This window comes from Artibeus jamaicensis, unplaced genomic scaffold, assembly GCF_021234435.1.
Source record: "Artibeus jamaicensis isolate MK-2021 breed Jamaican fruit bat unplaced genomic scaffold, CSHL_Jam_final contig_760, whole genome shotgun sequence".
Lineage (NCBI taxonomy): Eukaryota > Metazoa > Chordata > Mammalia > Chiroptera > Phyllostomidae > Artibeus > Artibeus jamaicensis.
Genome location: NW_026521955.1, coordinates 399,289 through 426,858, shown reverse-complemented (window position 1 = coordinate 426,858; position 27,570 = coordinate 399,289). Strand labels below are relative to the sequence as shown.

Here is a 27,570-nt window from a genome sequence, read left to right as displayed (position 1 = left end):
GAGGGGGCCTTGTCAGGAGGACTTTCCAGCCACTCAGCTTTCATCAAAAAGTTCCCTGTACATGACCCCAGTGGCTCATCACAGGGAGTTTCTCTGATGAACCCCAGCTCAGGGTTTAAACTGCTTTTCCCCTAGCCTAAAGACGAGGCCAGTTCTCTTTTCTGGTCTGACTGGCTCGGAAATTCCCCGCGCCTGGCCCCGCCCCTGAGAAATCCCCTGCCAGCGCTTATAGGGCGCCGCGGCGGCGCTGCCGAGCCCACAAGCGTCCCAGCCAGCCGCCCGCCTGCCCGCCACTCCGCGAGAGAGCGATCCGGAGCCCGCAGCCGAGCGCCCCCACGGAGCAGCGCCCGAACAGTCCCCGAGGCCATGTTTCACCCCGCCGAGCACGCCCAGGACTGGGCCATGGAGGGCCCCCGGGACGCGCTCAAGAAGGAGCGGCTGCTGGACGACCGCCACGACAGCGGCCTGGACTCCATGAAGGACGAGGACTACGAGCAGATGGTGAAGGAGCTGCGAGAGATCAACCTCCAGCCGCCGGAGGTGCTGTGTAGCCCGGAGCCCTGGAAGCAGCAGCTCACCGAGGACGGAGACTCGTAAGTGTCGCGGGCCCGGGTGGCAGGGCTGGATGGGGGCTCGGGGCCTGCAGCGCGCGACGCGGGCCAGCGATGTGGCCGTGGACCCGGCGTTTTGCACCGACCCCGAGACCGTGCAGAGCTGCATGGGGTAGGGGGTCAGCGTTAGTTCCCGGGGCCGCGGTTCCGCAGCTGGGCCTGCAGCCGTGCACACACACCCCCCCACCCCCAGTCCGGGTCCTCTCGGCCGGGGGCGGGGCGGCAGCGGGGACGCGAAGTCCCCGCTTGCGAAGGGAGGCGGGAGTTTCTGCCCCGCTGGCGGGCGCCGAGCGGCCGGGAGGGGAAGTACAGGGCGTTCCGACCGGGCGAGAGGGCGGGGCGGTCTGGTCGGCGCCCTCGGGGCGGGCGGGGGGGCGAGCCCGGAAAGTCCCTGGGCGCCTGCCAGGAACACTCAGCTCATAATAACCTCGCGGAAAACACCGCGGCCTCGGCCTCCAGAAACCCCGGCCTTGCGCAATCCCCCGCAGCCCGCACCTCCCTGGGCCCCACGCATTGTACTCACCCTGGGGGTTTTTCCCTCTCTTCCCCTCAGGTTCTTGCACTTGGCCATCATCCATGAAGAGAAGGCACTGACAATGGAAGTGGTCCGTCAAGTGAAGGGAGACCTGGCCTTTCTTAACTTCCAGAACAACCTGCAGCAGGTGCGCCTCTGGCCTAGCCCCTGCCTCTCAGACCCTGTGATTTAGCAGCTGCTCCTAATCCTCTATAAATTGGTCAATGGTCTTCATTCGACCTGACCTTTTACATTCGAATCAGCCAACATTCTAGAAAGTAAAGAACATTCCATAATTTGGTGAGACCTTTATGAAGGCCACCTGGGGCCTCTCGTCTTTGCCTCTCCCCTTGCACCTGTCTGGGAGGAGCAGCACCCACAACCTAGGGAATCCCTGGGCCTCCAGAAAACTTAGACAGTGGGTTCGGTCCATGACTTATCGTCTCTCTGTTCCTCCTTCTGTTTGTAGACTCCACTCCACTTGGCTGTGATCACCAACCAGCCAGAAATTGCTGAGGCACTTCTGGGAGCTGGCTGTGATCCTGAGCTCCGTGACTTTCGAGGAAATACCCCCCTACACCTTGCCTGTGAGCAGGGCTGCCTGGCCAGTGTGGGAGTCCTGACTCAGAGCTGTGGGACCCAGCACCTCCACTCCATCCTGCAGGCCACCAACTACAATGGTACGTCCGCCTGCCCTGCCCTGCTCATCAAAGGGCAGCTGACATGGAGCAGGGGGAGGTGGGCCAACATAAGGATTCCAAGCAAGGGCTTAAACTCTCAACATGTAAAAGGCTAAGAAAATAATACATACAAAAAGCCTATTTGATGCATTTATAAGGTTAATTCAGAAACCAGATTCTTCAGTAGAATTTGTTCCTTAAAAGAACAGGCAAAAGATCCTGCTTGAGATCTGAGGGTTGAAACAAATGCTTATACTTTCTTCCTTTTGTTCTTCTAGGCCACACGTGTCTGCACTTAGCCTCTATCCATGGCTACCTGGGCATCGTGGAGCTTCTGGTGTCCTTGGGTGCTGATGTCAATGCTCAGGTGAGTGCTTCCTGCCTCCAAATGCAGTGCATTGGGCTCTAGGGCCCTCCTCTCCAAGATTTCATGTGCTTTTGTTGCAAGCCGAAATTCCAGACTCAACCGCTAACAGCTCAAATTCCTTTTGGTTTCAGGAGCCCTGTAATGGTCGAACTGCCCTTCATCTTGCGGTGGACCTGCAGAATCCTGACCTGGTGTCTCTCCTGCTGAAGTGCGGGGCTGATGTCAACAGAGTCACCTACCAGGGCTACTCCCCATACCAGCTTACCTGGGGCCGCCCAAGCACCCGGATACAGCAGCAGCTGGGCCAGCTGACCCTAGAAAACCTTCAGATGCTGCCAGAGAGTGAGGATGAGGAGAGCTATGATACAGAGTCCGAGTTCACAGAGGATGAGGTAAGCCTCAGTTTTGCTCTGCAAAAATCAGCAAGAATGGCCATTCTCCCTATACCCTCCCAGGCCCCTAGAGCCAGACTCTGCATCCAAAGGTCTCACATAGTGAAGCTCTCCAACTCAAGTGTGTATAACCAGTATCACAAGAGTGTGTCTTTTCCCTTTGGCTTTTAAGGAGAGGAGCGTTAAAGCAAAACTCCCCCAGCTCATGAAGTTAATTTATGTTTGGAGTGTAGAGAATGAAGTCCACAAATACTGGACTTATTTCCAGTAGCAGCCTCACCAGTATCCCAGCACCCCTGGCAAAGCTCCAGAGTTTTAACGTGCCTGTTTTCCCTTTTGATTTCAGCTGCCCTATGATGACTGCATCATCGGAGGCCAGCGCCTGACGTTATGAGCTTCGCAAAGTGTCGAAAAACACATGGACTTGTATATTTGTACAGAAAGAGAGTTTTATTTTTCTAAAAAAAAAAAAAAAAAGAAGAAAAAAATCAAAAGAGTGTTCTTATAACCACACTGCACACTGTCTGGCCCAAAACATTTTACTGGAATGGATCAGCCTTTATTCTTTTTAAGAACTTTGGAAGGAGACAAGAAAGATCATTGGAATTCAAAGAAAATCTCTTGGAAACCTCACCATCGAAGGGTTTCTTGAGAAGGTTATCCAAACTGATGAAAGGACTGAATTTATTTATTGTGCTTTCTGACTGAACCTCCGCGTGTTCAGTGGCTGAGCCCGGTTGTGTCCTGTGTGACAGTGAGGCATGTTGTTGAACCTTTCAGTGGTGCAGGGTTAACAGTCTCAGCCTGTCAAGGTTTGGGTTACCCTCCTGTAAATGGTGTACATAGTGTATTTTGTTGGTAATTATTTTGCTACTTCTAAGATGTATATTTATTAAACAGATTTTTATGAACAGAATTATCCCAATCATTTTCTTCAGGCCGCAGTGGGACGCTATACTGAGAGTCACTGGATCGATCTGCCCTCAGGTAGAGGTGGAGAGTTGAGTGGGAGCATTACCACAGCCAGCCCTGAAACCCTTTCAGAAGGCAGCTTCTCACACTGTCAGTGCACAGCTTTGCAGGCGGCAGGGCCCACTGTGTGTGGGAGGGGAGGCTTTTGCCAGATTGCAAGATGATAGGAAACAGGCTGGGGGTGGGGGGAGCCAGCCCCTTGGCCTACACCTGGAAGGCTCTCCTTTGTTATTTGTGTTCATCCTCTTGGTGTAAGTTATTCCAGGACCCTTAATTCCACTTTAGGAGATTATTTTGGCCAAGAGGATTATACTGAATCCATATTTTCTAGAGCTGGAAAAGATCTCATCTGTAATACTGGAAGTTCCTGAGGACATGGGCTCAGAAATGGGACGGCACTGACATTTGCTAGTGGGTGCCCACCTCTTACCCTTTGTTTCCCCATTTGTAAACTGGGCTGTTGTGAAGGTTACACAAGACAATCCACGTAAAAAAGCATAGAGTGCCAGGCACACAGTGCCGAAGAAAAATACAAGCTATTTCACAACATCCTGTGTTTCGCACGGGAAGAAAAAGTCCAGAGAGAATGCCCTACTCTGTCTTGTCCAAGGTCATCTTGCAGAGGACGCAGGTGGTTAATGTCTTTTAAATCCAGAGGTCCCCAACCTCCAGGCACAAACTGGTACCCTTCAGGGACTTTTAGGAACCGGGCTACACGGCAGGTGAGCTTGAATTATCCTGAGACCACGCCCCCTGCTCCCTTCCCCCATCCGTGGAAAAATTGTCTTCCATAAAACAAGTCCCTGGTGCCAAAAGTATTGGAGATCACTGTTTTAAATACATTCCACCTGTAAACCAATTTTGCCACCAGCCATAGCGGAAAAGTGACAATAAAGTCTTGAAAAGTCCAATCAGCTCAGTCTACTAATTCTACTGAATGATTCTGCAGAAGCAGAATATTTTCCAAGAAATCTATAACTCATGCAATTTGGGTTGAAATGCTCTGAATCTCAGTGTTTTTATCCCTAAAATGCATCTCTTGCCCAGGTAGAAAGAAAAGGAAAGGAAAGTTGATGGCATACTATAAAATGCAGAATGGTGTAGAAATACAATTCATTTACTTTAGCTTACACCTAAGAAAGCATAACCATTACATTACCCCTTTCCTGATCCACAAATGATCACCTTCCTCTCAGACCAAAAATGAGCCAGTACTTAATGGGTCTTCCATACAGAGAGTATTATTGTAGACGGGACTGACTGGTCAAGGCAGCCTCAGTCATCTGGAGCTGAGCACGGTGGTGGCCCCTCTACCAGTCTTGACTTCTTTGAAAGTGCTCCAAGCCCAGCACTGAAATTCCTTGTCCATCCCAGAGCACCCAAACACAGGTGTTGTATAATATAATACAATGCATGAATGTCAGTCAAGTTCAGCTGGTGAGTAGAGGCAGCAAGAGGGGTGGGAGGAGAGATAGCCACCTCATATCCAAAAGAACAAAGGCTGGAAACTTGGCTCCCAGTTTTGTAATGAAGCCCTTAATGTGTCTCAGTGAGATGGGCTTTTTTCCACTGTAACAGTGTTGAATCTACTGAGTTGCCCGTCACCCTCACTCCCGGTCCGTGCTAGCAGGTTGGAGAAGCAGGACAAAGGATGTGACCCATTCTTCCTCAGCATCCTTGGTGACCAGCTTGCATGTAGTGGCATCACCTTCCATAGTCATGACAGGAAGGGACCTCTTCTGATCCATCTGGTCCCAGCCTCCCACCTCTCTAGACTTCAGCTTTTCTGCCTTTCGGGACCCCAATCCTCAAAGTGGATTCCATCATCTGAATAAATCTCAAGGTACTTGGGCCTAGTAAGGGCTCAAGTCAGGCCCAGTTTCTTACTCTTCCGTTCTGCTTGATTCTCCATTCCTTCTTTCCTTTTAATGTTTAAAGTCACTTTTTTTTCTCCATGCTGGAGAATGGGTGGCTGGAGCCTGGAGTTTCCTAAAGAAAGATTTTACACCTGAAACGGTCTAATCAGTAGAAAGTTCTCCTCAAATCTCTATTTTTTTAAAGATTTTATTTATTTATTTTTACAGAGAGGAGAATAAAAGGAGAAAGAGAGGGACAGAAACATCAGTGTGCGGTTGCCTCTTGCACACTCCATACTGGGAACCTGGCCCGCAACCCAGGCACCTGCCCTGGCTGGGAATAGAACCCTGAACCCTTTGGTTCACAGTCTAGTGCTCAAACCACAGAGCCACACCAGCCAAGACCAGTTTTCCCTCAAATTTCAAAGCAAACAAGGACAAAAGTTTTGAAAGAAAATAGTTTAGCAGGCTGAGATTTATCTATGCACTTTGATTTCCTCCACGAAGCTACAAGTCCTATTGGAACAGGTGGAAATAAGGGGGCCTTGGGAAAGAGGGAAGTGACCCGAGGGGGAAATAAAGAGTCAGCAACTTCCTTGAATTTAGTTCCTTGATTCCTTCTGCCTGCCTCATCCTCAAGATAAGTTTCCTTTACAGGTCACATAAACCAAGTTACTTCCAGAAGGAGGCATTTTTCTTCAAGAGGAAACGAACTCCAATTTGAGCTGTTGGAAGACCTCCCCATCCAGGGCCTGGAGGCGGGCTCTGGATGCTCTGGGGTGTTCGCACTGACACTTGCTGTTGGAAGTGACTAAGTGGTGACGGTTAGAACTGAGTCAGTGAGACAGGTTCTTCCTTGGCCCCCTTTCCTGCCGATGCTCATCAGCTTGCCCGAGGCGTAGTCCAGTTCATTTGGCAGGAAAGGTCAGAATGGAGCTCCCTCCAGGCAGAAACCTGCCCGATTCCCTGACCTCGGGTACTTCAACGAGAACATCCCAGGCCATTTCCCCATTTTAAGAGATGATTACAGAAACTGAAACTGGATATCCTGCATGTGTTTCCCTCCTAGACGAGCGGACTCTGTCTCATTCATTATTTGCATTGTACAACACTGTTCTTCTCCAGACCCTGTGCAGGGACTGGAGACACAAAGAGGAATGGCCTCCGCCTCAAAAAACTTGTTGCTTAAGGTGGACGGTGAGACAAACAAGCATAGATAAGACAGGATGGTCAAATGAGAATGGGACAGGGGACAGGGACAAGGAGATCACACCCCACTAGCCATCTGCCCCCCAGGCCAGAACTATCTATTCCTGTTAATGGGCAAATGGCACCAGATGTTGGCCCTCAGTCCATGAGTTCTGGCTAAGAAAGAATTCAGAGCCAAGACTCAAAGATATGCAAAAGTTCATTTAGAAAGTCACAGAGGTAGAAGAAAGGAGCCGACTGGACTGTGTGGACTTAGGAAACAAGTTACACAGGTGAAAGAAGGGGCTTTGTCTGCAGGTCTCAGGGGAAAATATCGGTGGAATAGTCACCTGCTGCCAGGTGTGTCCTTTCATGGTCATGCATGGTCTGTAACCATGATTGATCGGTACCAGGGGTCATTAGTCCTTGAAGCAGGTCTTTTTTTAAAATATATTTTATTGATTACGCCATTACAGTTGTTCTATTCCTCCCCTTCATTTTCCTCCACCCTGCACACCCCCTCCCCCACCGTTCCCCCCTTTAGTTTATGACCACTGTCTCAAGTTCTTTAGATTCTATATCTCCCCTACTATTCTTGCCCTCCCCCCTATCTATTTTCTACCTACCATCTATGCTACTTATTTTCTGTACCTTCTCCCCCCTTCTCCTTCTCCCACTCCCCTGTTGCTAACCCTCCATGTGATCTTCATTTCTATGGTTCTGCTCCTGATCTAGCTATCCTCTTAGTTTGCTTTTGTTTTAGGTGTGGTTGTTAATAACTGTGAGTTTGCTGTCCTTTTACTGTTCATGTTTTTTATCTTCTTTCTCTTAGGTAAGTCCCTTTAACATTTCATATAATAAGGGCTTGGTGATGATGAACTCCTTGAATTTGATCTTATCTGAGAAGCACTTTATCTGCCTTTCCATTCTAAATGAAAGTTTTGCTGGATAGATCAGTCTTGGTTGTAGGTCTTTGGATTTCATGACTTGGAATACTTCTTTCTAGCCCCTTCTTGCCTGTAAGGTCTCTTTTGAGAAATCCGCTGACAGTCTGATGGGGACTCCTTTGTAGGTGACTGTCCCCTTAGCTCTTGCTGCTTCTAGAATTCTCTCCTTCATTTTAATCTTGGCTAATATAATGATGATGTGCCTTGGTGTGTTCCTTCTTGGGTCCAACTTCTTTGGGACTCTGAGCTTCCTGGATTTCCTGAAGTCTATTTCCTTTGCCAGATTGGGGAAATTCTCCTTTATTATTTGTTCAAATAAGTTTTCCACTCGTGGCTGTTCCTCTTCCCCTTCTGGTGCCCCTATAATTCGGATGTTGGAGCATTTAAAGATGTCCTGGAGGTTCCTAAGCCTCCTCATTTTTTTGAATTTTTGTTTCTACATTCTTTTCTGTTTGGTCATTTTTTTCCTCTTTCTGGTCCACTCCTTTGATTTGAGTCCCAGTTTCCTTTCCATTACTATTGGTTTCCTGCGCATTTCCATTCATTTCAATTAGTTTCGCCTTCATATGTTTGTCTAATTTGTGACTAAAATCAACCAGTTCTGTGAGCATCCTGATCACCAGTGTTTTGAACTGTGCATCTGAGAGTTTTGCTATTTCTTCATCGCTTAGATTTATCAGCTCTGGGGCTCTAAGTTCTTCTTGAGCCATGTTTTGATCTGTTCCTGCCTGTTAGGTATGAGGAGCAGAGCCTTAGTTGTTTATCAGGGCGGGGCCACCCTGGTTTGAGACTCTGTATGTGGGGGCGGGGTCAGAGAGGAACAATGGCAGTCCTCTCTGCTGCTTCCTGCCACTGGGACCTGCATGGTCTGTCTTACTGCTCCCTCCTTCATCGGTTTATCTGCGCGCAAATGTGTGACCATGGTCAGCCCTCAGTGAGTCTGCGCCCCGAGCCCTCAGGGAGTCTGCCCGCTTCTCCACACCTGGGATCCGCCCACGGCTGCCTGTGTGCCTGGGTTGCATGCCCGGGTCGGTCTGGTGGATCTTTCCTGCCTGACCCCGCTCTGCTGCTGGCTCTGCCCCTCTTACCAGTTTGGCTGAAGGGTTCGTTGTTGTCAGTCTTCCGTGAAGTTCAATTTTCTGTGGTTTTGGCTGCGTTTTTGTTGCTAAAACTTTGTTGTTTTTGAACTTGGTTGTGGGAGGAGGCACAGTTCTTCCCCCTATGCCTCCCCTCCATCTTGGTGGAAGTGTGAAGCAGGTCTGGATGTCAGGCGTGACATCTCCCTGCCTGCCTGGCCTTGCTGCTTCTCTGGGCCTGGAGCTGAGACACAGCTGAGGCCTTGATGTCATCTGTAGGACTTAACATTTGAGGGGGTGGCCATGCAAGGGCTCATATGAGGGGATGAGACTGTTCTCCAGCCTCCTTGTTCCTGGTCTGAGGGGGTCTACTACTTGACTCACTGCGTGCCAGGGAGGAAAGGTCAGGGTGATGGGGGACTCAAATTTTAGAAAAGTTTTAGTTTAGGTAACAGCTGATAAGCTTAGTAATCAATGCATATAAAAGCTATTGTTTTAGCAACTGAAGGTATGACCTACCCTGACTCCAGGAGACCATAAGCAGTCCCACCTTTGTGCGTCAGAAGGACTGCAAGCCATCAAGATGGTACCTGAGCCATTGTGCTCCAGGGTGAGACTCCCATCACCCAGGACACAGGCAAAGACCACTGCCCAGATGAAAGAATGCTACAGATTTTATCTGATTAACTTTTCCCTGAATTCCAAATGCCTTACCTATACTTTTCTTCTCCTTATAAAAAGGGTCAGTTTAAAATGGAATTTAAGACCATCTGTTGGGGTACATAACCTGCTGTCTTCTCAGATCACCAACCCTCTGAATAAAATGCCCATAAAGATTTGATCCCTGTCTCTGCTCATCAGGTCTGGTAGTGACAGGCTTCTCCCGTTTCAAGGGCAGGGTCTCGACCACACGATCAGCTATGAAAGGTTAGGGGATCTAAATCCCATGACCAGTGATAGGCTAGGGGAAGAAAGGTCCCCCTGAGGGTGAGGTCCCTCCCCACAATATTTGCCCTCCCAGTTTTGCCTATTGCTAGGCCCCCTGGGGCATTCTGCCCTGTCAACCTCCTGAACCTGGCCTATCATTCCCACTCTGCTCATGCCTGTCTACCTGCCCACTGTATTAGTCCCCCATCCCAAGTAGCCAGTGGCACCCTTTTGACATATGGCTGGAGACAAAGCTTTGCTCAATGCTTAGTCCTGGGCAGGGATTAAATTGACCCTCCACAGCAGGTACCTGTTCATTTTTGCACCTGTGTGTGGTCCTAGGTTCCAGAGCTGAGCCTGAAAGTGATTTGCCCCAGGTCTTTGAATTCATGATAAATAATGCGTTTGCCTTAGTCCAGGGCTCCTCGAACTCAGGGTGCATTCAAATGGCCTGAAGATTTTGTTGACACACGGGCTCCGATTCAGTTGGTCAGGGGATGGCCTGACATCTGTGTTAGGGTGGTCTGTGACCCGGCTGTGAAAGAACTCACAAAAAGAAAAAGCATAGAGAGTAAAGGGTTTTTTTCACTTTGCCAAGGGAGGGAAAGGGCCAGGTGTGGAGATGTACACCAGCAGCCCTCAGGGGTGGGGGCGTTTGGCTCTTACCGGGTAATGGGGCAAGATGTCTCTCTTGGGCTGCAACGTGTTTCAATGTTACCTTTGGGTAAAAGGTCCCATCAGGTCGTTGTGGCCTGGTGTGTCCTCTTTCATCAGTTGCCCACAGCCTCCATGCCTACGAGGCGCTTCCCAGAAGTTTCTAGTCTTGAGGATAAAGGCTCATATAACAATTAGGATCAGTCCTGCTTTAAGGGGTCCAGCCAGCTCTGAGAAAGAGGGCCGGACAAAGTGGCTTTTGTCCTATTAATTTGCATAGACAGGCCTATGCTAGTGGTCCCAGGACCACACTTGGAAGTGTGGAGCATTTAGAATAAAATGTTATTTGATTGATATTTAGCTAGTTAGGGCCACCAGTCTCCGCCATCCCCCCTCATGCCTCTGCACCTGGGACAAGCACGCTTCCGCAGCCACTCATATGGATGCGATGGCCCGGCATCACGCAGTATGTCTTTTGAAAAGTAAGGCGGGATGCTGAGCACTAACATTAACATTGGGGTCAAGGAGGAGGGTGTGGGGGAGATGAAGGAGGGTACAGGGGGGAAAACTGTGATGGAGGGAGACTTGGCTTGGGGTGGCAAACACACGATGCAGTGCACAATGGTGTGTTATGGAGTCACGCACCTGAAACCTGGATAATTTTGTTAACCGGAGCCACCCAATAAATTCAATAAAAAGGAAGAAATGTGGGTCAAGGCCATCAAACCTGCCATCTAACCAGGTAAATGTAATAAGGGAGGCATCCCACACAACACAAGGCCAAAGACATCATCATCTGAAGCCCATGAAAGAACCAGAAATCATGAAGGAAACGCCTTTAAAGGGTAATTTGCTAATTAAGATGAAAAGTTGTTTTTTAAATGGGCTTACTTGTACCTTTGCTTGGGCTACCCCAGCGTGTGGGAGGGCCCTGACCAAGGTCCCCAGCTGCTTCCCGGTGACAAAGTCCGCACTGTGTCCTTATCGGAATGTGGGGAGCTTTAGTGATGGGCTGACTGAAATGAACCTGAGAAAACCTTAGGTAAAGAATACTTCCCCTTAAGCGTTACGCTGAGTGAAATAAGCCAGGTGGTGAAGGACAAATACCATATGATCTCACCTTTAACAGGAACCTAAACAACAAAACAAACAAGCAAAATATAACCTAAGACACTGAAATAGAGAACAGGCTGACAGTGTCCAGAGGGGAGAGGGGAGGGACTTTTAGGGGAAAAGGGGAAGGGTTTACAGGAACAAGTATAAAGGACACATGGACAAAAACTAAGGGGGGGGTGGAAATGAGAGGGAGGTGGGGAGGGCTGGGTGGGTGCCTGGGATGGGAGTAAAAGGCAGAAAACTGTACTTGAACAACAACAACAAAAAGAATAACTTCCCCTTAAACGTTGCTATCCTTTCGTATTTCCTAATTTTAAAAACACATGGAGTACAAGCCATATAAAAAACATGCAGCTATTTAAAGGTAAGTTTTAAAAGTTTTACTTTATACAATATTTTATTCAAAATGTTATTTAACTGATCTATGGTCATACATATCATGAGATACAATAATAGAATACATTTACTTTTTATTTATTCAACAAGTGTATAGCACTGTGTGCCAGATGCTATTCTAAATGACTTACAAACATTAACTTCTGCTATCCTCAAACCACCCTGTGAGGTAGGTACTGTTATTATTTTCATATTTTTTACAGATTGTATTTATTTCTTTTTAGAGAGGGGAAGGCAGGGAGAAAGAGAGGGAGACATCAGTGTGTGGTTGTCTCTCACACACCCCTCACTGGGCACCTGGCCCGCAACACAGGCGTGTGCCCTGACTGGGAATCGAAGCAGCAACCCTTTGGTTCTCAGGCCAGCACTCAGTCCACTGAGCCACACCAGCCAGGGCATTATTTTCGTATTTTTTTATAAGGAAGATGGAGCATAGCCAAGTCAAGAGACTCAGCCAGGCCACACAGTCAGTGAATGGCAGCACCTCCCTGGGGAGGGCTCGGGTCTGCCTTTCCAACCTGTGGCAGAAAGTGGCTTCCAGGCACGCACGGGAATTCCCACCAACTAAAAGGATTTCAGGTCATCATTCTGACTGTTTCTTACACATTGTTACTGATATCTTACCAAAATTGGGTAACATATTACTAAGGATGGTATAATATTCTGATGTGTCTTGTTAATAGAAAAGGGTCTCACAGCAACTATATCACAATGCGGAGAATGCAAAATAGAAGATCTTAGGAGACCTCAGCAAACTGAACAGTAGTGTGGGACTCCCGCTGATGGCGACCTGAATCCCAGGTCCTGTCCTCTGCGTGTCTGGCGTTGGGTTTCATGCGGCACTGAATAAAGAGAAGTGAGGCGTGTCTTTCCTTCCAGGAGTTTCCAGTTGTGTGGTCTGCGTTTGCTTCTGATTGAGGCTGGGTCTACCCCAAATCACCACATTAAACATTTCGGTCAGACTTTCTACAACTTTGAAGTATTTTAATATTCGTCTCCGGGGAAGCCCAAAACAAACAAGCAAATGCAAACCGTTAAGGACTAATGAATGAGCTTCTTTCAGATGAAATGTTCTGGTGCTGATTCAATTTTAAAATTTTAAGTTCATTTTTAAACTTTTCCTTTGAGTGTCTTCGTAACCCCCGTCTTTGGGGGGCAACTTCCCAGGGCAGCACCTTGCTGTGTGGCCTGGGGGAGCAGTGGGGGGGGGCCTCCCGAAACTTCTATGTGTATTAGCACTTAATTCAGTTCTTTTCCACAAAACAAAGAGTAAGCCTCTTGTTCGAAAAGACCCGAGACATAGATATGTAAATTCACATAACTTACAAGTCCAGAGAAGTAGAAAGCTTTCACCTCTTTGAGGCTAGACAATCTGGAAGAGTCTGTCGGGGCGCAGGCAGCACTTCCCAGGCTGGAAATGCGGCAGCAGGAACAGGGGCTCTCTTGAACCCCAGCACCCAGGGGAGGGAGGGGCAAAGCCAAATCTCAAGGAGAATTCCAAATTTAGTTTAAAGGGTATTTCAACGCAAGGGCTTCACTGGGATGAGGGAAATTTCATGATATAGACATCTGAGTTTGGAAATAAGAGCAAGGCAAGAATTTTAAGGCGAGGGGTTTGAAGCAGCTTAGGCATGAGCTGTATGTTAATGTTTCCTATGAAAGAGTCGATGGGTCTTTTGGGAAATTCCTGTAATGAACAATCGAGTTATTTCCCTGGGCAAGAGTGTCTTGGAATAGTAAAGTTATTGTAATGAACAATGGAAGAATAAAGTCATTTTAATGTAGACAGTAAACTAGGGGGCAGGAGGGGGCAGTTTCAGCCTCAGTCTGATTAGTCATAAGGCCCGCAGCGAGGTCCTGAGCAATATGAGGACTCATGACAGGCACACTGTGATAAATTAAAAAGATTCAAAATTCGGCATGTGAACCCATGGGGGGAGGGGCTGACGGAGAGGTTACAGAGGGAACTGTGTGCGGGGAGCACGGAGGAAGGAATCAAGAAACAAGTTGTGCCTGTTCTGTCATTTTACCAGTAATTGACAAGCTTTAGCTGCAATCTGTTATTAAAAAGTTGTTAGTTCACAAGACGAATTCACACTGCAAAGTACCCATGTACTGCACCTGCTGGTGAAGAATAATAGTGGGCATCATTTCTCAAACAGTGTCTATCCGGCATTTTACATATGTGATCACTGCAGGGGTGGGCATTATTATCCCTGTTTTCCAGATGAAAAAAACCAAGGTTCACAGCAGTTTCACCATTTATCTGAGGTGCTGGGATTCAAACCTGCCCCTTCTGCCTCCAAAGCTCTCGTCCAGCAGGCTGGCAGGTGAGCCCTCTTACCACTGAAGATACTCAAAACTCCCCAACTGCTGCCATTTCCCACCGCCGGGCTTGTTAACCTGAAGCAGCTCTGGCGGTCACGTAAACCCATGTTACTCTGAGAGGCCATTTGCTACTTCTATTTTATAAAATTTCCTTGTTACTAAAGTTGGAAAGGCACCTCATTAGGAGAGTTTGAAAAATAACTGAGAGTTGCTGTACATGCTCTAAACTGCTGTACACTCACAGTTTCCCATAAACTCCAGAAAACCGCGGACACAGTCTCAGCACACCAGGCGTCCACGGGTCAGAGACCTCCAGCCACAGGCTCCAAGCACTTCTGGTCCCGGCTCCGGGGGGCTGTGCAAAAGGAGGGGGAGGTGGTTCCTGAGAGCAAAAACTAGGAGCCCACCAGCGAAGGAGAAAGCTCCGCCTCCTCTGAGCCTCCTGGGAAACCTCGTGCAAGGTGATTTGTGATTCTATTTAGACATATCAGCTGACACTGTGGGGCAGAGATGGGTCCGTTGCACAAACACCTCTGGGCCTGGGCATGAGGGTGGCTGCTTCGAGAGGCACTTCCCAAAGGACCAGCAGGCACCGCCTTGGTGGTTATCATAACAGAAGCAGCCTGTAGAGAGACTGCCCAGCCATTCGAAGTTCAGACAGACCCGGGTCCCACTCCAGGCCCTACCCTGGGCTAGTTGATTAACCTCACTGCTTCCCAGTTTCTCAGCAATGAAGCAGGTGCGGCCGCTGCCCTGAAGAGTTGCCGTGATGCTTAACTGTCACTCGTGGCATGTGTAAAGCTCTGGCAAAGAGCCCCACACACAGTAGGGCTCAGCAGAGGACAGCTCCTCCTGTTACGTCACTCATGTCCGTAATGATAAGGGGCGTCTGACAACCTCCCTTCGGCACGCTGTCCCCTCCAAGCAGGACTCCTCCTTCCTCTACCACTCATGGTTGCCCAGGACCTGAGGAACCAGCTCCTCTAAGGATGAACTGGGCCATCCTGTTGTCCCTGGTGCCCTCCCTGGCCTTGTCCTTGCCCCAGGGCTCCGCCCTCACCCAGCCGGCCCATCTCACCCACAGAACATGGTTCCCTGGTGGAGGAACCTGATTGGAGCCCATTTCGTGCAGACCTGACCCACAGGCACTGCCACAGGGCTGGACGGGGAGAGACAGTCCGTCAGTGAGGTGCCTGACCCCAGACGGGAAACTAAAAGCTGCTATGGGCTCAGGTCTGGGAGGGAGACTGGACGCTCCTGACCTCTGGTGGCCCCATGAAGCCACAGAAGGCGAGACCCCTGCTCCCGTGGTCAGCAGTGGGCCAAGCTACCAGCTGCTCAGGAACCACGGCTCACAGAAGCACGATCTGTTTATACAGTGTGATGAATACCTGTCTCGCCTCCTGGGGCCTCGCCAGGAGCCCCCTGGTAAGGGGCAGCTGGTCAGGTACACCCTTGGGGCATTCAGGGCCCCTCCCCCAGCCACACACAGAGAAAAGTGAACTTTTATGGTGGAGAGCGTCCTTTCCTTCCACCAGCCCACGTGGGGGAGAAGAAGGGAAGGGGAGAGCACACGAACCGCGTGCAGCAGGCAGAGTGAAGGTGAGAGGAGGCCTGCATTCCCAGGGAGCCACCTTCCACATGCAGTAAGCAGAAGAATAAAAGCACCTCCCAGAGTGGTTCGCACGGGATACTCCTATCAGTAAACAAAAACTGCACTAAAATGTTCTGTCCACCAGGATTCTTAGTTATAAGCAAAAGAAATTCATTCCGGATAATTTAAGCAGAAAAGAGATTTTCGAGAAGGATTTTGGAGGAACCCTCAGAATCTCCAGGGCGGCTGGAGAGCCAGAGAGAGAAGAGCCGGGGAGTTCTTTGTCGCAGTCCGGGCCGGTCCACCGTGGCCGGCACGGGTCCTTCCCTTTATTAGCCTCTGAGTCAAGGTCTGGGCAAGAAGGTATGATTGCTGGAGCCGAGGTCAAGTGCCCATAAAAAGGAGGCTGGGGATGCACTAAGTGCCTGGTAGTTTTGCTTCAAGTGAGGGCATCCCCCAAACGTAAGTGGATTCAGATGACAAAGTTGAGTGACAAATATCCCTTGATGTTAACAGTGGTTATTTTTGGGTGGTTGGATGAAAGGGTGGGTTTCGGGGGTTTTTGGTAACTGGCTATAGAGAATTTCAAACATACATCAATGTAGAAAGAATATTAAAATGAACCGCCATCTCCAGCTTCCCTTCTCAGCTCCCAGCATTTTGCTTCATTCACACTTCTATCCACCTCCTCCCCCACCTTATTTTGAAATAAACACCAGTCACCATATCATATAAGTTTATCCTTAAATATCTTAGTACTCATCCCTAAAAGACAAAGACTATATTTTAAATGCATAAATTTAATCTCATTATCACACCTAAGGAACTAATTAACATTAATTCAGAGAGATTTCTTTCACTCTTTTTTTTTGCATTTCTCTATTACTTTAAGTACTAGGAAAAATATAGCTATACCCATTTTTAATTTGTTCTCAAACACAAATTAGCCCACAGTTGAGCATGACCCACAAACCCAGTCCTAAGCAAGAGGCCAGTTAGGGGACACGAAGGTATAACCCAGGAGCCTGTGGGCGCGCTTCGTGTCAGGAGCAACAGAGGCTCCTGGCCCGCTGGCTGGGAGGCGCACCGAAGCTGAGGACAGTGAAGCAGTGGGGCCGGAGGCCAGCAGAAGTCACCTGCGCTCCTCTCTAAGGAACAGCTTTGCTCTTTTTCTCTCTGTGTGTCCCGGCACATGGCAGGAGAACCTGGCTGTGGCTGCCACGTTCACAGGGGTCAGGCACAGAATGGAGACGGGCCGACCCCTCTGTCAACCTTGCTCTTCCTCTCACACACACCCTCACACACATACACACTCTAACACAAACTCCACATTCACCCTGTACATTCACACTCACACGCACTTGCACACGCTCACATGCTCCCAGGGAGAGGACTCAGACCGGGCTCACTACTTCCGGAGGAGTGGGGCACGTGTACAGCTAAGCCCTGAGGGCCGGCGCTGAATCGCTGGGTGGGCCTAGGCAGATCCGAGACAACGAGCAGGAGGGCCACTGTGAGCGGGGGAGCAGGCCCCCGCAGGGGCGCCCACCTCACAGGAGGTCTGCGTTGGCAGACAGCTTGGTTTTAGGGAGACGACCCAGGTACCGATAACATAGAAAGCCACACAGAACAACTCGGGGGAAGGTCCGACGGACTACAGCATCACCCACCCTAGTCTTTAAACGCTGGACTGGCCTTGGTCCGTGTGACTGGAGCTGATGGTGAGCTTTGTGCCTTTGGGGACCTGGGATCGATGTCTGTCTCCTTTTTCCTCGGGTCCAACAGTGCAAGCCGGACTGTGCCCATCTGGCACACAGGATTGTAATGACTAAGGAAGGAGGGAGAGGAAGGAGGAGCCTTTGGGTGGTCCCTCCGTGCCCCCTGCCAGGGCTGGGCCTCACGAAGACAAGAGGGAAACAAAGGTGGGAGGGGGCTTTGCATAGAAACTGTGAGGAACCACCAGCGACCACCTGATCCAGCCCAGGCCTTCTACGGATAGCAGCAGCAGCCCGCGGGGAGGGTCTGCGACTGCCCCAAACCAAGGCAACTTCCTGGGAGCACTAAATCAGATCCAGAGTCAACTCCCAGCCCCAGATTCTTGCCAGGGTTTGGACAGACAAGAAGGGACAAGATTTTTCCATCAGAGGAAGTTGTTGAGGTGGATGTCTATCTGGACCCCCTCATGAGAACGTAGGGCTCCCACAGTCTGATGCAGGGGCAGGACCACAGTACAGAAGGCTGCAGATGTGTGACTTGACCTACAGGCAGCAGAAAAGCACGCCAGGTTCTGGAGCAGAAAAGTCACAGGATAAAGGGCAGCAGTGACAATGAGCAGAGCTGAGGACGCAGAGTGAGCTGTGAGGGAGCTCAGCCAAGAAGCTGCTGCAGTTGCTCAGGAGTGAAAAACACAGATCTTCACAGAAAGGCGGCTCTCAGTGAGGAAGTAGCTCCACTGTCAAACAAAACAAATGTGTGTGTGTGAGCGTGTGTATGTCTGCGTGCAAGCACAAAGTGATCCAGCCTCTGAAACCCCGCCCCCAACCCAGTCCTGAGTTCTTGTGATTGCGACAGCGCTGCGCTCAGTCCCTAGGCTCAGGGACTCTTTGGGGACTCACTGATAAGCCTTGAACTCTCTCAGTTCTTCCAGTCAGGTCCAGACCCAAACCACGCTGTGGTTGCCATCGGCAAGAGGGTGACGTGATATGACACATACGGCTGGGATGTTCTATAGTTGACTGAACTTTTTGGTGGCTGAAATATACCATATGCTAGGCCTGTGCAAAATTAGGAATATTGTAGCATTCGTAAGGAAGGTATGACATCTGGAAAAGTTCTTTTTAAAAATATACAACTTGCCCTCACTGACATGGCTAAGATGGTTGAGCATTGTCCTGCGAAGTGAAATTCGATTCCCATCAGGGCACCTGCCTAGGTTACGGGCCAAGTTCCTGGTTGGGACACAAGTGAGAAAGACAACCCACTGATGTTTCTCTGTCTCTTTCCAAAGAGACAGAGAGAAACCTTCCCCTTCTCTGAAAATAGATAAAATATTTTTTAAAATACACACAACTTAAGTAACTGCAAAACAAGCTACTACAAAAACATAAAATTCTATTTTCATCTTTCCAATGTCTTGACTAATTATCGTTAACATCCATATATGTTTTATAACATACATCTATAAAAGGAAATGGATGTTAATAGAAAACCTGAAAAACCAGTGATTGTGCTATGAGTGATAGCTCTTTTTGGACACCTGCTTAGGACTGTGATTTCATGTCCTATTCACAGGCAAATTTTCTGTGACACTGTTGCTTCTGATCCAAGATGGATTAATAGTTCACTTCCTGGTGTCCCAGAAGAACACCCGGCTGCAGGCCCAGACGGCCTGCGGTCTTCTGCTGAAGGGCAGTGGGCCATTCAGCCGTTCTGGACGCAACCATTTTTGAAAAGGTGAAAGCATTAGACCTGCCAATAACAAGTCTTAGAACTGACCCTGGCGACTTCAGCAAAAAGTTGGCATCAGTCTCCTGGTTTGATCCACTTATTTAAAGGAAACACCATTGCGTTTGAGAAATTTCTGGTTCCCTTTGTGAAATGAAGAAGTACTGAGTCACCTTTCTGAGGTATTCCTGCAATGTGATTCCTAAATTTCCCAAGACATTTCTATTTCACTTTTCCTTGATTAAGAAATTAGTACAATGGGCAGCCCAGTAAATGTCACCGAAGGCAGATAGAGACATTGGTGCTGACGGCTAGGCCAGCTTCAGGTTCGGGAGGTTCCAAGCCGAGCAGGCCCCTCCTGTTGGCTCCAGGCTCCACCACAGATGCAGGCAAGATGGCTTGGCCCCTGCCCTGGGAGAGGAGTGGACTGGCTACACAGTAGATTTTCCTCCTAAGTTATTTCCTTCAATGGCTACTTTGAATTTTAGTTGGAACTTCGTGTTCCAGCTGCTCGGTGAACCAAGCCCCTGTGATCTTGATAAGGGAAGGCACCTTTTCTATTTTTTTTCTGGCTTCCTAGCCCTGCCTCTTGGCTTGGTTTCCAGCCTTGTTGTTTCAGTCTGTTTGAATAACCAAGGACTCTGGTGAGCAGTCAGTGCCAGGGAGTGGGGCCAGGGTCAGGCTGCGTGCCTTTCTCACAGGGTCCTCTTAACTCCCATTTTCCACCTCAGAGGCCCACTGGGCACCCAAAGGTGTAGGTTGGGCAAGAACTTCTCACAGCTCAGGGGCCATGGAACTATTGGAGTCCTCGTGGTGACAAAACAAAGAAAAAACTCCTTAATCTTGGAACCCGGCTTACCTGGGCAGCCTTTGTGACTCTGCTCAGAGGACCCCTGAATGCCTCACCAAGGGCAGGGAGGCCACCATGGGATCGCTTTGGAGGAAGGCAGCAACAGAGACCTTGAGGACATCGCTCATCCTTTCTTTTTGTGCCTTGTCAGTTTTCTCATTTTTTATATTTTTACATGTATTTACATTTTTAGAAAGAGGGAAAGGAAGGGAGAAGGAGAGGGAGAGAAACATCGCATGTGAGACATTGACTGGGGCGCTGGCCCGCAACCCAGGCTGTTGCCCTGATGAGGGATGGAACTAGCAACCTTTTGGTTCATAAGTCGGTGCTCAATCCACTGAGCCACACCAGTTGTTGCAGCTTTAAATGGTGGATTTTGGTAGCTCCTACCTATAGGGTTGAAAGAAGCAACCCAAATGTCTGACCCATAGTAAACTCCCAGTAATATAACAATTAATAGTAGTTGTAGAGAAGTGAGAGGAAAATAGGAAGTCTTTTCATCTGCCCTGCTTCAGAAAATGATCCCAACTGGCCCCTGTTAACCTGGCACCAAGCCCGGCCCGGCCCCCCCCCCCTCACGGGGCTGCAGAAGGCAGGCCAAGTTCAGGGTGGGAGGGCGCAGGCATCAGCTCTCAGACCTCCTGCAGTCCCAGTCCTTGGGTATCGTGGCCTCTGTCCCAGAGTGACTGTGCATCCAATTTCAACACACACTCCTGAGGTTGGGCATGAAATGGGAGGAGGAAAATTGCTTAGGAATCTGTGCATGGTGCAGGAAAAAGCAGCACCAACATTCCATGAAGAGTGTGGGTTGACAGCGGTGAATTAAAGTTAACATTTAAAATCTACCTCGGAAGATCCTGAGAAACAGAACTTCCATGGAGGGGACTGTCGCTCCGGTGGGGGCCAGGAGGAAGGGCTTGAGGAGGGGCATTCCTTTCATTAGTTGGCCAGCACCGTCCCTCCTCAGCTTCTGAACAGTTTTCAACTAAGGTTCTTCGACCTGAGCCTCCAGGCCTTTGGCAAGAGGTTTAGAAAAACTGCTCATAGAACAGCTCTGCATCAGAAGAGAGCGGGGTTCCACGGGAGGGTGCTGCTGGGACCTGGTCCTGGGTTCTAGACTAGCTCAGCGACCCAGGCCTCATTTTTGCCTATGAAATGAGGTTGATAAGGCAGTTGCTCAGACGCTCCCCTCTTGCAAAGTCCAGGATCCTTTTCTCTCCAGTCCCTGGGGGAGCCACCTCTATGCACCTGGGGAAGAAGTCCCAACGGGAATCAGCTGACTCATGTTACGGTAACAGGATGCATTTCGTATTGCTCTCTGGACCTGGAAACAACCCAGAGTGCCAAGGGTGGGCCAGCCTGCGAGAGTTTCCTGTTTCTCCGAGAGCTGACAGGCCGTCAGACAGAGTCCAGGGAGCAGCTGCCAAAAAGGCCAGCTCCTGCTGGAGCGCCCCCACCGCGCGGCCTCCCTGCTCCTCGCAGCGCCGCGCAGGCTGCGGCGGGAGGGGAGGCCTCATCCCTGCCCTCGCCGAGGAGGTGCAACCGGTGGAGGGGAAAGAGGGTTTTTAGCTCGCAGCCTGGAAGCTTCTGAAGGGTCCTGTGCCCCCTGGTGCCCGAAGCCCAGGCCCTAACACGGAGGTGGTTTCATCGGGCCCGTGGACGTCCGACTGACCCCCGTTGCCCCCGGAGGCTCCGCGTCGGGAGGGAAGAACGTGCGGGCACACTCCTTTGTCAGTTCCCTGCGGGACCTCACCTCAGGCGTCAGGATGCATTCTCGCTTCCAGAGGCCAGGCCCAGCCTGTGCTTTCAATACATGAAGCTGGGATCTTCCAGGCTCCGGCCCCTCCAGAGTGGAGGGTGGCGCTAGCGGAGGCCTCTGTGACCGCATGCAGAGGGAGTGAAGGTGGGCGACAGGAGAGGGCCTGAGAGAGCTCTCCTGCACTCGCCGCCGCCGCCGGGGCAGCGGGCGGGAGCCAGCCGTCCCCGCACAGCGGGTAATTTGGAAAGAGTTTAACAAAGGGATTGTTTAGAAAGGCTAGGAGCCGCGTGTGGAGGCCACAGGCTGTGACCCTGGAGCGCGGCCTGCAGCGGCGGGAGGGCTGCGGCGCCTGAGCCCGGAGAAAACCTTCAGGGAGGCCGGGGACAGCCCCAGCTTCCCTGCGCGCCGCCGCCTGCGGGGTCGAGGCGGGGCCGCAGCTCCGCCGCCCGCGGTGCAGAGACGCGGGCTGGTGCGAGGGGCGGGGGACGAGTGTGCGGCCCAACTAGGTAATGTTTTGCAGCTTTGTTTTGTCTTTGCATCCAGTTGTCTCAAAAATCCAACAGTCACCCCGAAACGCCCCGTCTCACTCTGGGGTTTGCCTCAGGTCATTCATGGAGGGCGGCCGCCTTTCTGGTGAGGTCGCAGCTGGCTGCACGGGGCTCAGGGCGCCTCTCCTGCCAGCGGTCACCGTCGCCTGGCAGCTAGAGCAGGCTGAGCCCTCGCTCTGCCCAGGAAAGCCCCTGAGTCACGGGCTCCGCTGGGGCTGCTCGGTCACTGGCCTTTCTCCCGGCCACTCCGTGCAGAGTGCCAGCTGCAGGAAAGCACCACTGGCTGCAAATTACTTAAAACAAAATTAAACGTACTTCTTATCCCAACAACATAATCCAAGAAACCACCCACCCTTACACCTACCAAGGAAAAGCGCAGCTCTGTCTGAAGCCAGAGGAATGAGAAAACGGGTTAAGGATACTGACCTCAGGTTCAGGTCACAGCTTTAGGGACCAATCTTATTTTGTGCCCACAGGAATGGTCTAACAAGAGTTAGGAAAAAGTAACATTGATTGGATTCTTCCTAGCTGCTTAACCTTGGACAAGTTTCTTAATCTCTCTGTGTTTCTGTCTTTGTAACTGTAAAATGGAAATAATCATACTGCCTTTTAGGGTTTTGTGAAGATTCAACGAGTCCATCTCTGCACAAGCTGTTCCCAGATGTAACATCACAATGGACTCTCCGCTGCACCTCCAGCCCTCACCTGTACTTGCCAGTGCTCAGCTGGGCTGGAACGGACTGAAATAAACCAACTGTAGTACGTGTGCAGGGGCCCGGGGAGCTCCTTAGCCCTGTGGTCTGTCCCCACTGTCAGGCTGCTGCAGAAAGGGGGGGGGGCATTAGCCCAAATGAACCCTTAAACTGCTGGGGGCAGAGGGAGAAGATGTCCCATCTCAGGTGGTCCCCAGGTTCCAGAAGGAAGCAGATCCTGTCCCCATCCAGGCTAGGGTGGGATCTGGGGGAAGAAGGAGGTTTTTCTGGAAGAGGTGACCCAGGCCCTGGGGTTTGCTGGACTCAGAGGGATGGGTGAGGTCACCAAATATGAACCAACAAGTTCCTTTTGCAAACCAAAAGCTTCTAAGCTTCTAGTTGCAGCCAAATGTAGGAGAAAGTGCCAGGGGAGAAAAGGGGCCTGTGAACAGAACACTCTTCAATGGGAGTGAGAGAAACAGAAATAGACCCTGGCTGGTGTAGCTCCGTGGATTGACCGGGGGCCAGAGAACTAAAGTGCTGCCAGTTCAATTCCCGGTCAGGGCACATGCCTGGGTTGTAGGCCATGTCCCCAGTACAGAGTGCACTAGAAGCAACCACACATTGGTGTTTCTTTCCCTCTCTCCCTCCCTTCCCCTCTCTCTAAAAATAAATAAATAAAATCTTTAAAAAAAAAAACAGAGTCTTCCCAACCCCAACAACATCAGCTACCATGGAATTACTCAGAAGCAACCACACAAATTACGCTGACACACATCCCGCTGATTAAATGAGATAACCTGAGTACAGGGCTTAGCATTGGCCTGGCACATAGTGGGTGCACAATGAATTTGTTCCCCTTATACCTGTGTGCACACACACAACTGCACTCAGCCTGACCTACTATGCGCTGGGCACCGTACAAGGTTCAGGGACCAGGCCCTCCGAGAGCAGGCCTTGGGACCTTCTGGTCTGGTCCTTGGGACCCTTTGGTCTGGTAGTTGAGACGGATCTGAGCCCAGGAGAGAAATGGAGCCGTAACAGGAGTCTGGGGAGGTGCTGTTGGATGGGCCTCGGGCCAGACTCTCCCTAACAGCAGGCACAGCAGGAGGGGCAGGAGCTTTGGGGTAACTGTGGAGCAGGGGTTACATGGAGGGAGTGTCTTTGGGTGGCATTTCTTGTTTCCCACCTACTCAATCTATTCCTGTGGAGCTTCCTGGAGAGGCAGGATGTTGTCTGCCCACCCTTGCAGGCCTCCATGTAACCAGCACAGGGTCCCCCCAGGCTGGGCACCTGTCGTGGAAGGGGGGTGGCAGTTCAGCCCTTGCCCCAGGTGATAGCACAGGTGGGCTGGGAGAATCTACAAAAGAGCCCTGTCCTCTGTCTTTCAGATCTAACCCACCACGGAGTCCTCACGGGGCTGAAGATTCCCCCAGAGGTGTCTCCTAGGACTAACTCCAGGTGCAGGACGGGGGTGCTGCCCACCCCTTCTCCCCTCCCCCCCTCTAGAGGCCCTCTCCCCCACCTTTGGCAGGTAGTCAGTCCCTTCCACCTCTGGTTCTCTGCAGGATGTTCCTGGGAAGTCACATCTAAAGTAGGCGAGGGGAGGGTAGAAAAGCATTGTCCCCAGTGGTCTGTCCCTTGGGTGGCGTCTCAAGCTAGGCCGACCTGTCACAGTGGGAGTGGCCATGCAGGGACCTGTGCATGGATACCTGGCTTGGCAGGCATGGCAGCTCTGTCACAGATGGGTTGGGGCTGTGGGCTCCCCGCCAGCCACTGGGAACTGTGCAAGGGGCTTTCAAGGGCCACCCCATTCTGATAGTCACTAGGAGTAACCTGGAGTTAGCAGGGGTCCCCACGCCTTAGATTCCGGTGTGGGTGAGGCTGCTTCCCAGCTGATGCACTTGGAAAAGCCCCTGCCTCTACCATGGGCCGCAGGGTGCTGTGTAATTTCCTCCGCGGGCCAGTCTTCCACCAAGGGCTGTGACCGGGCCATGAGTCAGGCCTCAGCCTGTCACTGACAAGCCACCAGCTGCCTGGCCCCGAGCTGGCTCGGCGGACACCAGAGTGGCTGCCCATCGCCTTCTCCCATCTCTGCTCTGTCCTGCAGAGGAAAGGTGGGGCCACACCGGGGAGGGCCCGGCAGAGCCAGAGTCATTCTGGGGTGTAGCTGGAGTGAACTCTGACTGAGTCAGAAGCTCAGCCAGCTCCCAAGCAAGTCAGCCATGAGTTTCCAGGGTCTGGAACTGTGGTGCCACCAGCAAACTGTTTGACCTGGGCCTGATGGCCCCACTCAACCCCAAGTAAGAATGTTCTCCACCCTCTCCTCAAGCTCAGGAGACCCAGAGGCGAAACCGCTCCTCTCAGAAAAAGGCATTCAGCTTGGGTAATTAAAAAAAAATCGGTGGTTACTTCACCTGCCTTCAAGGGATTCACCATGTGCGGACAAGGCCTTGAAACTCAACAACTGGTTTTTAGAAAACCAAAGGGATCGTCTCTGGATCCCTTGTCCTGAGTTGACTGACAGTGGCTTGCCCAGAACCCCCTCGGGGTGGGGAGGCTCAGGCTGGGGTGCCAGTCATACTTCTGGCCAGTTTAAAGCCACGTGCTCTGTGTCACCAAGACTGTGACTCAGCTGTGTGCTTGCCAAACGCATTTACAGAGGGGCGAAACTGCTCGGTAGGCACTTTTCAAAGTGTGGGCTCTCCGCCTCCGGGAGGGAAAACCAGAGGTACCAAGAGATGGGCCTTTCCAGCCGTCCAGCGGGGAGGCCCTCAGCCAGCAGGGGCGGGGGTTCAGTTCTGGGTCCTCAGAACTGAACGCTCCTCAAAGGAGCATTTTATTATTGTGCTCCTTAAAAAATATAAAAATAAGCCCTAGCTGGTATAGCTCAGTGGATTGAGCGTGGGCCTGTGAACCAGAGGATTACGGTTCTATTCCCAGTCAGGGCACATGCCTGGGTTGCAGGCCAGTTCCCAGCAGGGGACACATGAGAGGCAACCATACATTGATGTTTCTCTCCCTCTCTCCTTCCCTTCCCCTCTAAAGATAAATAAATAAATAATATATAAAAAGGCCTGGTGACAGGTGTGAGGCGCCCTGGCTAGGCCAGCCTGGCCAGGCTGGGAGGAGTGAGCAGCCACTCGCAGGCCTCGGGCGGGCTGCCCAGACAGAGTGGGCAGACGCCTCGGGCTCCACCAGCCCCGCGGCTTCTCTGTCTCAAAATCCCTACCTTCACTTGGGCCTGTGGATGGGACAGCAGCTGCCGTCACAGCTCCCCCACTGCAGAGAAAGGACCAGCATCTTGGCTCGAGTTGGCTTTTCCCCCTCCCGTCCTTTCCTTCTCTTTCTTTGCCTTTTCCTTACTTAGTCTAATGGTCCACCTGGCAAGTGGGGACAGGAAGTCAGAGATGCTGCAGTACCGGACCGACAGCCTGAGGAACCTGGACCTCCGCAGCAGGGGCTGGGTGATGTGCAGCTCCTGGGCCCGCCCGCAGGCAGGCAGATCCCGCCTCAACTCCCCGGACACTTGGTTTCCTGGGTCCCTGCCTCTCTGGGGGCAGGGCTCCTATAGGGCAGGAGAGAACAAAGGCAGGGGAGCCACCAAGGTTGGATCTCTAAGAGAAAAGGGTAGCAAGGAGGACAAACAGTTTGATTAGGCCGATTACATTAACAGCCCAGAGCTGAGTGGATCAGAAATCCAGCAGGTGTTGGTCCCCAGCTGCAGAATTTGTTTGGTCTGTGCTTTGGCCCGAGAGGTCCCCGTAGCAGGGTTTTCCATTTGCTGGGGCCTTCCACGGAATTGCATTTTTACCGTTATCTGAACCATTAACAAATGAGAATTCTCATGCTTTCTAAGACTGCTGCCTCTAAAAGGAAATTGGGACTACGTTTTTCCACAAGAAGTTCAAGGAATCGTGATTACTCAGAGCTCCCTCCCGACATTCGCATGGACGGTTGAGAAATTCCCAGTGCCTCCTGTCGCTCTGAGTGCGGGAAGCCAGGGGCGTGCCGATGCACACACAGCCCAGCAAGAGTGCTTCGGGCTCCTAGCAACTGCATGTAAGCCATTGCATAACTGCACTTGTGTGTTTTACTTTGATAACGAAAGGAAATGCAAATAAAGAAGTAATGACTTCTGGTAAAAAAAAAAATGCCTAGAACATGACTTCCTATTCTCTACCCCTCCCATTCCCTCAAAGTCCTCCAGGCGAGATCTCTTCTTCAGGGGTCTATTTCCCAAAGCAGCTTTCCAGGCTTGCTAAGGGACATATGACAGGCTATGTAATTAATTCTGTGAGTCCCCTGTAGAACTCAAAGCTTCTCGCAGGCCCCGAGAGGGATGCAGAGACTCTTCAAGCTGGAAGAGCTTTCTGGCCTCCAGCCAACTTCCAATGCAAAGTGCAACTCCAGTCATGAAAAAACCCTGGGGAGTCTTGCCAAATACTGAAGACTCTGCCAGAAAAGAATAACAGGGCCTGCATCGACCTGCCCCATCACTCCATGGGGCCAGACAGCTCACTCTGGGCCGTTGCAACCTTGGAGGACGAGTGTGTGGGTGCTGGAGGTGTCCAGGGGGGTCTCGCCAGAGGCTGCCGGAGCCCGAAGGAGGGGTCTACTTACCTGGATGCTGCAGCCAGCGAGAAAGAAGCGCCGCTG

At 51.0% G+C, this 27,570-nt stretch overlaps 1 protein-coding gene across 1 annotated transcript; it reads left to right on the top strand.

Annotated features, from left to right (window-relative positions):
- Positions 1–244: 244 nt before the first annotated feature.
- On the top strand, positions 245–3,480 carry NFKBIA (NFKB inhibitor alpha). Its single transcript, XM_037164007.2, has 6 exons — positions 245–593; positions 1,165–1,273; positions 1,595–1,805; positions 2,084–2,172; positions 2,304–2,564; positions 2,911–3,480. Exons 1-6 carry the CDS (start codon positions 367–369, stop codon positions 2,956–2,958), a joined length of 945 nt encoding a protein of 314 aa, XP_037019902.1. The 5' UTR covers positions 245–366; the 3' UTR covers positions 2,959–3,480.
- Positions 3,481–27,570: the final 24,090 nt, after the last annotated feature.

Excerpts from the sequence above, each read along its gene's own strand:
- NFKBIA (XM_037164007.2), top strand. The coding sequence starts at position 367 with ATGTTTCACCCCGCCGAGCACGCCCAGGACTGGGCCATGGAGGGCCCC. Across the intron at positions 1,274-1,594 it reads TCCAGAACAACCTGCAGCAG|ACTCCACTCCACTTGGCTGT; the intron begins GTGCGCCTCTGG and ends TTCTGTTTGTAG. Across the intron at positions 1,806-2,083 it reads GCAGGCCACCAACTACAATG|GCCACACGTGTCTGCACTTA; the intron begins GTACGTCCGCCT and ends TTGTTCTTCTAG.